Consider the following 10,441-nt stretch of genomic DNA (forward strand, 5'->3'; position numbering starts at 1 on the left):
TAATTGTTTTTGGTAATAAGTAACTTCTCTCCACAAATATATTCTCTCTGTAGGGGGGACTGGGTGGTCACTGTTGTTAGGAATTACGAATATTACTGTAGTTCCTGTTTTCAATGTTCGTGCACGCAATGGCTCATGTTTCCATAATACTGTTATTTTGTCTTTATTTTTCTTATGTCTATATAATGATGAACGGCTTGACATGAGAGGAACCAAACCAAGGTCAAGAACGCTGTCATCCCATGTCATATGTCATGTCATGTCATAGCCATGTCATGTCATAGTGTACCATCTGGTACACTATGACAACACTTTTCTCTTTGAGCTTTCCTTAGTAAATGCAAGTTTAAACCTCTTCAAACCTGCTTCAGTTAAGATTAAAAGTCCTAACATATTACGTATAAAAATATGTTAATGTACGACAGTACATGTACTGATGCCATTCCTCACGGTAAGAAACCCTCCAGCCTCCTTGTTTCAAAACCTGCTTTGAAAAAAGATAATCTTAGACTGTTTTCTGAGGAAATAGCAACAATAGCTTAACAGTGAAAAGAAAGGAGGTCTGCTCTCAGTGACATATCTTTCAATTTTTTTTAAATATTGCCATCAGAAAACAGGAAGGGATACCAGTGAATACGTGGGGCTGTCCTCGGTGCCAAAATACCACAATATCCTCCCTGAATTATCAAATATAACATTGAACTATCTGGTAATCCCATACATTCCGTTATTTGAAGTCACCCTGTATGAGCCGGCGTAAGTCACGTTCTCTGTTATTGTGTTGCGAGGAGTAGGAGCAAGAAAATGGCAAGATTCTTGCTGAATGTTGCGATGTCATTGATTATACATTTTTTTTTTCTGTTCTTAAGGCCCATCTTAAGAGTACAAATCCAAGTTAATAGGTACTTCTATCATTCCTGATTCATTTATAAATTTTTTATAAACTTAAGGTACTTCTATTCAGAACTCTTCTTTTTCTTTTTTTTTTTTTTTGTTTCGACAGGAGGTTAAAAAAAAATGTGTGAAAAGAAAAGAATGAAAACATTAAGGGGTAAGAAGGGGAATGAACAGTTAGATGAAAAAGAACAAATTAATAAAAATGAAGGAGCACAAGGAAAAGCATACTAAAATATAAAAGGACGAGAGGATGGAGTAGAAACAGAAAACGTAACTGTTTGACGATCCGGTAACTAAGCGACGTCAACACAACAGATGCCAAATTCTACCATGTGAAGGTGGGAGGAGGTTTCTATAACATATTAACCATATTTTAAGTATGACCTCGATAAACTACATTTTCTGGGGACTCACTTGGGTCATGAGTAAGCTGTAGATAAGGGAAAAGTGTTGACTGAATGAGAAATGCCGTGAGCTGTTGGCCATCCTGGGGCTGAGAATGTTACGTGGCACTCTGAGGGCTACGTGTCATAAGACTGTACGTGGCATATTCAAGGGAGATTCTTAAATAAAATAAATAAAAATAATAACAAATGCATAACGATAAAGAAAGGTCAGTGACACCAAGAAATTGTCATCAGCTTAATTAAAATATCAAAATCTTTAGTAAAGTTATAGATTCGATACCAAATTTGGTTAGCGATAATTTGCATGTGTAATATTTTGTTCCATCGGTGCAGCAGCAAAATAATTCCCATGTTTAAAGTTACGAATGTATGATCCATATTAAACCTGCCAGTTGCTGGCGGCTGAACAGCAACTGTCAACAGCAGCAGCATGCCTTGCCACGAAACCTTTGGGTGAAGGGCATTTGTAAAACTAAATATAACAGGACTTAACATCCTTTTCACCTTAATTATCATGCATAGGGAGGGAGTTAGGAGACTGTCAAACTAGATTTAGTTAAGAAATCTTCTTTAGCTATGTTGAAATACAAGGTCGTTATAAATGATTCAGTAATGATGATAATAATCTATCTATCTATATACCAGGCCACCAATGCCACACAAGGTTTGCTCTGTGGCAGGGACTAAAAATATTGCCACTATTCCGTGTATGTTGTACGAGGCAACTAAAAGGGATGGAACGAAGGTGCTATATAAACTCCCCTCTCTCTATGGTATCCTAGAAACAGGGAAATAAAATAAAAGGCTACATGATGATGATGATGATAATTATGATAATAATAATAATAATAATAATAATAATAATAATAATAACAATAACAACAACAACAACATTTGAAATGAGATGTTTACACCAGTTTTTTTTCTTCAAGACTCAGGAAATATATTTCTTAACAATAGGATGAATATAACATTATTCTCATTTTTTTTTTTCAGCAGAAACTTGAAAACCAACCTGTAAACTAGCTTCATAATAAAATAATAGTGCAAATGTTTAACATATATTTTTATTAGCAGCTCCTTTAAAGAAAAAGAAAGAAAAAAAATTTGCTCAGTAATTATTTGGTGTGCATGAAGTGAATCGAACATTTTTCCTGTAATTTGTCATTACTGTACCATCAAAAAATCATTAAGCTAATTATGAGATATATCAAGTAATTTTTTCACATAAATCTGTTGTTAATGAAACCTTAAAAGTAATTCAGTAATTGCAGAATAACAAATTTGGCCCCTCATTTGCTCCTTAACAGAGACTCAACAAATAAAGATAATACTAACCAGTTTTTTAACACTAGTTCTCTCCCGGGAGGCTCTCAAAAGCCTACCAATACAATGATTAGGAATTGATAACTAAGTAATAAAGATATTTTCTCAACAGATGTTTTTCTTTCCTGACAAAAACAATAATGTAAGTATAAGATTTTTTTACATTAATTCTTCTCTGTGAAAACTCAGGTCTAAAAATAAATAAGTAAATAAAAATTAACACATTTCTCCTAATTTTTGTGTGTCTTTTTAGTACTGGATTTATTACTAAGCTCAACCAAATCAGTGGCACAAATTGTGGTAATCAATATAATTACCTTTTTTTTAATTAATTAATTTATTTTTTTTTTGTGGTGTGTTTTGAACCGTCATTGGCAAAGAATTAATGTGAAAAATTTGTTGTAGATTTTATTATTATTAGCTTTATTTGTTGATGTACTGTTAAGGAAAGGTCAGTGGGTAAATTTATTATTTTGCTGTAATTCATTGTTTTGTCAAGCCTTTAATAGGGAGGAGTTTAGGGGAAAATTACTTAATGTAATGTATCATTATTTATTTATTTTTTAGTTATAATAGAGAAAATTGATAAACTGTATGATTTATTTAGTATATATTTTATCATTACTGCTGAATGAACTGGAAATGTATTCTTGAGAATTCTATAAATAATAATAATAATAATAATAATAATAATAATAATAATAATAATAATGAGAAATTTATTCTGTTATTTAGTAAATTCACAAATTTACAGTTGAGGTTCTGTTGGGGAAAAGTTACTAGAAAATCCTACAAATGGAATGCAGCTTTATATTTAAAGATGATGTTTTTATATCAGGTGAGATGAGCAGTGATGGAGTCAGAGGGCTTCCAGCTGGTGAAGAAGAAGAAAGCTGCCAGGCCCAGGAGCAAACAGGTGATCCAGGATGTAGTCTATTCACCCCAACACAGCAAGAGTGAATGCCTAGAGTAAGTATTAGAATGTGCACAGTATTGATTTCTCAATGTATAATAAGTTATTCTTTATGTAGCATTTAGCTAATGCAGTTTTTTTTTTAAGTGTCGGTTGTTTTTTCTTTAGTCTAAGCTAAATAAAAGATACAAAGAAAGGGTTTAGAAATTAGTATAATGTATTAAATGTAATAATTGAAGCTTTCTCTTCAATTTTTCAGCAAAATACAATTAGCAAGACAAATAATTGAAACAAGTGAAGGCCACTCCAGTCTTAAGAAGAATTTGGATAGTATAGAAAAAGAACTAAACACTGTTCTTACTCCTCACCAAAACATCAAAGTGTCTGGCATTGTGTGCTATGGCTTGGGACAACTTTCAAGTAGTAGAATTGCCAGGTATCAAGGTGCCCTGTTGCTTATTCTCAAGGACCACTTCCAAGTTCCTGCTGAAGTTTATGACCCAATCTTTTCAGCAGTGGATGTTGAAGTGTTGGAGGTATTTGATATTAAGGTTTTAAATAGAAACGAGGAAGGAAAGAGGAAAGTAGTGGAGACTACGCTGTTCTTCCTGCCACACTGTGGGAAGGAACTATACAATAATTTGCTTTGGACCAATTGGAATCCCTCATTATTATCACGTTGTGTCATTGTTGGTAACAGCTTCAGTACCATAGTGCAAAATGTTCCTACTAGAACACTGAAAGAGCATTATATGTTCATATATCAAGCACAGGACATGTTTAAAGAACTACCTCTTACGTCACTAGTTGATTATGATGATGTGTTCAATGATGTGAACATTCATATTCCATGTCACAACATTTTAAACAAGTCTCCAGAATTCTGGCTTGAAAACAAGGAACCAAAGTATGAAAATTGTGATGTTGAAATTGTCAGGAAGAAAATGAGTGAAATTAAGTTCTGAGTTAAGAATCATGAAAACTAACATTGTCCTTTATGTCTTTTATCTTGAACTTTGCTTGGTTTTAAGCAGGTGTTGGATTGTTTGGTCACAGGAGTGTCATAATGGCTCTTTTATTGTTGGCAATATGAATGAGTGTCACTCTTGGCTTGCTTGTGATGACATCAGACATTTGGATGTTGGAGAACTGATAGGATTTGGTGCTGTCAAACATGTGTATCAAACATCATGGCAGAATAACACAATGGCAGTAGCTTTCCTTAATAACAACAATTATTCAGCTGACTTTCTCTTTGGCATAGAAGTATTGAAACAATTAGGATGGAGCAAATATATAGTGCAGCTGATTGGGTTTTGTGAGGAAGTCCCAGTATTCCTAACTGAGTATCATCCTGCAGGCAGTAGTGTTAATGTGGACATTATATTTGGGAACGACTCTCACAGCCTGAGTCAAAGATTCCAGTTGTGTATTGATTACGTAAAGATACTTGCCTTTCTGCATGACAGCCCAGCAGGTCCTCTGATGATGTGCGACTCCAGTACGCTTGTCAAGACGTTGGAACAGTACCTCCTCACTACCTCCGGGAACCTCGTGCTGAATGACGTGGATTCTTTGGCAAAGGTGATGGAAGGTGGTACTGTATGCGGCCACCGGGAACTAAAAGGTGATTTTGTGGCACCGGAGCAGAAATGGCCATTTGATGGAGATGAATACAGGACTGAAAGGATGCCGCCATACAGTGAAAAGGCAGACGTTTGGAAGATACCGCCAGTGTGTAGTTTTTTCTTGGGCAAGAGTGACGGAGCCCGGGCACTCCATTACCACTTACACAACATGCACAGGAGGTGCCGGGAGAAGGAACCACACAGAAGGCCCAGTGCCCGCGAGTTGTTGCGGGCTTACGAAACGTTAAATTGGTCATATTTCGGGAAGAAAGCTGAGGAAAAGGAAGAACTTTGAGAAGCTGAAGTGTCAACCCTTCAACAAATCAATTTCCATACGCTATTGGTATTAAACATTCAAATAAAATATACTTTCATATGCAAATACTGTTACTACTGGTTTCTAATTGATAACTTCCATATTTCATTAGTTATAATGGTAAGCTGTTAGGCAGAGATCGCCAAGCAACTTGCACTGAGAGCAGTCTCTTTCTCTCTCTCTCTCTCTCTCTCTCTCTCTCTCTCTCTCTCTCTCTCTCTCTCTCTCTCTCTCTCTTTTATAGCTTAGACCGGTCCGTCTGCCACACACACAAAAATAATAAATAAATAAATAAATAAATAAAAAACTGCAAGTGTACCTAACACCTACTCGGGATTCAAGCTGCATAATGACTAAGATTTGTGTTCCGTATTTTAAACCACATTGGTGCCTCATAAAGACTATTTTCATAAACCATAGAAACAATTATTCGAATTTTCATGGGTGTTGTTATTTTTACCGATATTGAATCCTTGTTCAAGTATCTAGAATCATGACAACACACTTGATGATCCCAATAACTTTTGCTACATGTAAAAATTATCGAAAGCAGACTGAAACGTTTGGTAATGCGGTGCCATGAACAGAAAGTGTGTGTGCTCAAGTACGTTCATGTACTACCACTTAGTTCTGAAAATGAGTTAAACCTACTAAAAACACCAAATACAGGGTTTGAGAGGGACGAAACTGGGAGAGTAAAGCTGAGGTAGAGGAAGGGATAATAGAAGCGGAGAGGGGAAAAGGGGGGGGGAGACGCCTGGTCGCGGGAGATAAGGTGAGGCAACCCTTGGTGCCACGATGCTCGATACTTCCTGGTTTGGAATGGACCATGTGTGTGATGTACTAACACAACTCAAAACATTCACCACTTCAATCAAGCAGTGCGTTAACATCCGTACAGGATCCAGAACTTGGTCTGTAACGGTAACCTGCTTGTCTGGTGGAAGGGAACGGAAGCAGGACGTGACTGGAAACCTTTGAAAGTAGGAAAGTCTTAGAAAAATTGGAGAGAGAGAGAGAGAGAGAGAGAGAGAGAGAGAGAGAGAGAGAGAGAGAGAGAGAGCTAAGTCTGTGCAAGACGTATCAATGAGATTAAAAAAAAAAATGGAGACAGTTGTTAATAAGCTATAAATCTTACCATTGCAGGCAGAATGTGAAAGATGTGGCATGAGAGAGAGAGAGAGAGAGAGAGAGAGAGAGAGAGAGAGAGAGAGAGAGAGAGAGAGAGAGAGAGAGAGAGAGAGAGAACACATCATGGTTGGTTGTTTACCCTCTAAAGGTGGCGAGAGGTCAGGTCAGGCATGGTCGAGATCACGCGAGGTTATCATGATAAAGGGAACACAGACTGAGGTGTCTCATTCTTCTCCTTCCCCTCACCAGTCACCAGGCCCGCTTTAACCCAAGCATCAGACCAGTCCGGCAGTCACTTAGTCATCATGCATGAACTAGATCACTTTCCTGGCGCAGTATGATGACACCTGGCACCCGAGGAAGTTTTTGTGGCATCGTATGCTACATAAGAAAGAAGGAAAACAAGAGACCTTAATCTGTGACGCTCCCCCTATGGGTTACATCCATAACTATCTTTTACCGTTATTTTCATGGTTACTGTTCTGTGTCCGTACTTTGAAACACTTGTTCTCTCATAAGGACTAATTTTAAAGGTTACGGAGATTGGTAATTGTCTCAGGTGTTTTTTTTTTTTTTCTTTTTTGCACAGACTGGAATTTTTCTGCTAAAGGATGTTACAAAGTCGTTGAGATAAGGCGTCAAAGTGTTTGAACTTGTCACTTGAACTCATTCCCCAAGTTTTCAATCTATCACGCTCCGGCACTGTTACACCTATTGTTGTCTTTTACAGTTATCTTCGTGGTTATTGTCTTGAGTTCGTGACAGTTTTCAGTCTAATATATTCCATTGCACTGTTGTATCATATTAGCTCTTTTCAGCAGTTATTCTCATGGTTGCTGTGATTGCTACCTGTATCCATGCACTCACCCATTCCCGCAGCCTCTTTGCAGCAGATTCTACTTCCTCTCACATCACTAATACGAGGGTTAACCTTTATCTTCAATTTTGTAATTTACTTAGGGGGCACCCAGCCTTTACTTTATTTATATTCATTTTAATTATTTGCCCTGCCAGCCTATCCACGATGAACTCTAAATAAAAAAAAAAATAAATAAATAATAAATAAATAAATAAATAAATAAATAAATAATAAATAAATAATAAAAAATACGATAAAAATAACAACAACAACAACAACAACAACAACAACAACAACAACAATAATCAATCCACTTACGTATATGTTAACAGGCTGACTGCCATCTCTCATGGAGGAAGGCAGCTTTGACTCACTGTGGGAATGAAAATATAACGAGGGTGGCGGTTCCCAGTCCCTCTTTCCTTCTCTTTTAGTAGTCTATGATGCCCAGGGAATACACCGCCGATATGTTTGTAATCTAGTAGCAGGGGTAATAACAACAACAACAACAACAACAACAACAACAATAATAATAATAATAATAATGATGATAATAGTAATAATAATAATGATAATAATAATAATAATAATAATAATAATAATAATAATAATAATAATAATAATAATAATAACAACAACAATAATAATAATAATAATAATAATAATGATAATAATAATAATAATAATAATAATAATAATAACAATAATAATAATAATAATAATAATTATAATATAATAACAATAATAATAATAGCAATAGCTCTTTTAAAATGCATCAATCTATTATGGATTCATACAATATATATATAATTTCTTACAGTAATTATCCAACATAAAAAAGAGAAGGGAGTGAAAAAAGAGTTACAGTATCCTAGAAATGCAGCACACACACACACACACACACTCTCTCTCTCTCTCTCTCTCTCTCTCTCTCTCTCTCTCTCTCTCTCTCTCTCTCTCTCTCTCTCTCTCTCACATTCATTATCATATCCTGTAACTGAAATGCACCATTCGGTATGCACACTTGGAGCTTAATTTTGTAACTCAGAAAAACAGATAAATAAGGTAGTGTTGTCATTTTAATAGTTACTGAATGCCGAGGGGATTATATATATATATATATATATATATATATATATATATATATATATATATATATATATATATATATATATAGAGAGAGAGAGAGAGAGAGAGAGAGAGAGAGAGAGAGAGAGAGAGAGAGAGAGAGAGAGAGAGAGAGAGAGAGAGAGAGAGAGGTAAGGATTATTAGCTTATGTAGTCTTATATTTTATTGCCGCATTCATTCTTTAACGCTCTGACCACTCTAAAAATGCTTGAACACAGGAAAAAGAGAGATAATACGAGTGAAAGGTTAACTCAGTATCCCATTTTTTTTATTTGGTTAACAAAACAATTTTAGAGATTGCACTACGTAAATAAGTGTCTGAAATAAAAAAAAAATATGTAAGTGTTTGTAAGATAAATTATTTTTCAGTAAAAGACTCAATAGCGTGTGTTCTGTCACTCACACAGGAAGACTGCGTGGCCACGGGTCAGGCTTTTTCTCTTTGACTCCTTCCCTTCACTTTCCCACCGCCACAGGTTCTCTTTGTGCCGCCAGCTTCTCCGCGCCCCGTCCCTTGACTCCCTCCCTTCCCTTTTCCCTCTCGCGCCTGACCGAGCACCTCCCATCAATATTATGCGATGGCCATTTGGATTTTGGTCCCCACACAGCCCACCATCTCCCCGCGGGTGGCGCACGGCTCAGGGGATTGCTGGGACTTGGTTTTGTTGACCACGCCGCACCGATACATTAATTTGTATTTTTATTATCATTGTTGCTGTTGCTGTTGTTGTTGTTGTTATTATTATTATTATTATTATTATTATTATTATCATTGATGTTGTTGTTGTTGTTGTTGTTGTTGTTGTTGTTGTTGTTGCTGTAATAGAAGTAGTAGTAGTAGTAGTAGTAGTAGTAGTAGTAGTAGTAGTAGTAGTAGTAGTGGTAGTAGTAGTAGTTATTGTTGTCGTTGCTGTTGTTGTTATTGTTGTTGTTGTTGTTGTTGTTGTTGTTGTTGTTGTTGTTGTTGTTGTAAGAATCAGCAGCATCACCTGCATCAACAAATACAACAGTACCAGCGAAAAACTTAAATTTGAACTACTGAGCCTCAATAACGAGATCACAGTTATTCATGGCACCGTCTACATTTGATTAAGAGAAAACGCTACCTCTTCCACAGAGAAACTGCCCTGAGAAGGGAACGAAAAAGCCACAACCTTTAGACCGCAAGCTGAGAACAGTTCACATATATTCCACAGAGGCGCCCGTTTGTGTAGCACTGGTGGAAACAATATACAATAAAGTTCTTTTGATGTACATAAATTAATTAATACTCGTCTTTATCAACTAGTAGAGCGAATTTAGTAGTCTTCATAATTTTCTTTACTTCTTTGTTTACATCGATATATCATCATCATCATCATCATCATCATCATCATCATAATCACTACATTTTTGTTATTTGTACCTTTCAATTTAACAGTACTAGTATTTTCATACAGTTTTATAATCCTCCGCCGTATGATCTTAATTGTTATGGCGCCATGCAAGAAACAGTTTAATTAATCTCTTCCCTTCCTAATCATTGCAGGACGAATGGTTTACCAACACAATGACACAGAATGCTTCAATTAGGTGGAAGGAACACTGTTATATCATGGAGCCATACAATAACATCATCCCTACGCGGCTATTCTGAGGCTGACGAGAAACAGACGCTTTGCTCTCTCACCACGACTATTTTCAAAGGTCACAGAGATGATTAGTCGGGTTCTCGGTGATGTTTCTCCGGTTAACAATGTAGGAATCTTGTTGATCTGTCACTAGAACCATAAGAACATTTAAAATTCGTGTAACTTCAATTATGTAGAGCCTTTTGAATGTGGTGGAGGTGCGGC

General features: G+C 36.1%; 2 protein-coding genes across 6 annotated transcripts in view; both read left to right on the forward strand.

Annotated features, from left to right (window-relative positions):
* The window catches only part of LOC135093555 (SRR1-like protein), a 6,151-nt gene extending 604 nt beyond the window's left edge, over positions 1-5,547 (forward strand). Inside the window, exons 1-4 of one of the 5 annotated variants that reach the window (XM_063992921.1) lie at positions 1,162-1,235; positions 2,743-2,772; positions 3,469-3,599; positions 3,803-5,547. In XM_063992921.1, the coding sequence (XP_063848991.1) occupies positions 3,484-3,599; positions 3,803-4,508 (822 nt within the window). In that variant the 5' untranslated portion in view covers positions 1,162-1,235; positions 2,743-2,772; positions 3,469-3,483 and the 3' untranslated portion in view covers positions 4,509-5,547. The other 4 variants (XM_063992913.1, XM_063992938.1, XM_063992929.1 and 1 more) reach the window with 4 other exon arrangements.
* On the forward strand, positions 4,633-5,466 carry LOC135096691 (protein O-mannose kinase-like). The gene has a single exon (XM_063998407.1). The coding sequence runs from the start codon at positions 4,633-4,635 to the stop codon at positions 5,464-5,466; it is 834 nt and encodes a 277-aa protein (XP_063854477.1).
* Positions 5,548-10,441: the final 4,894 nt, after the last annotated feature.

The sequence above is a fragment of the Scylla paramamosain genome, chromosome 3 (genome assembly GCF_035594125.1).
Source record: "Scylla paramamosain isolate STU-SP2022 chromosome 3, ASM3559412v1, whole genome shotgun sequence".
NCBI classification, from domain to species: domain Eukaryota; kingdom Metazoa; phylum Arthropoda; class Malacostraca; order Decapoda; family Portunidae; genus Scylla; species Scylla paramamosain.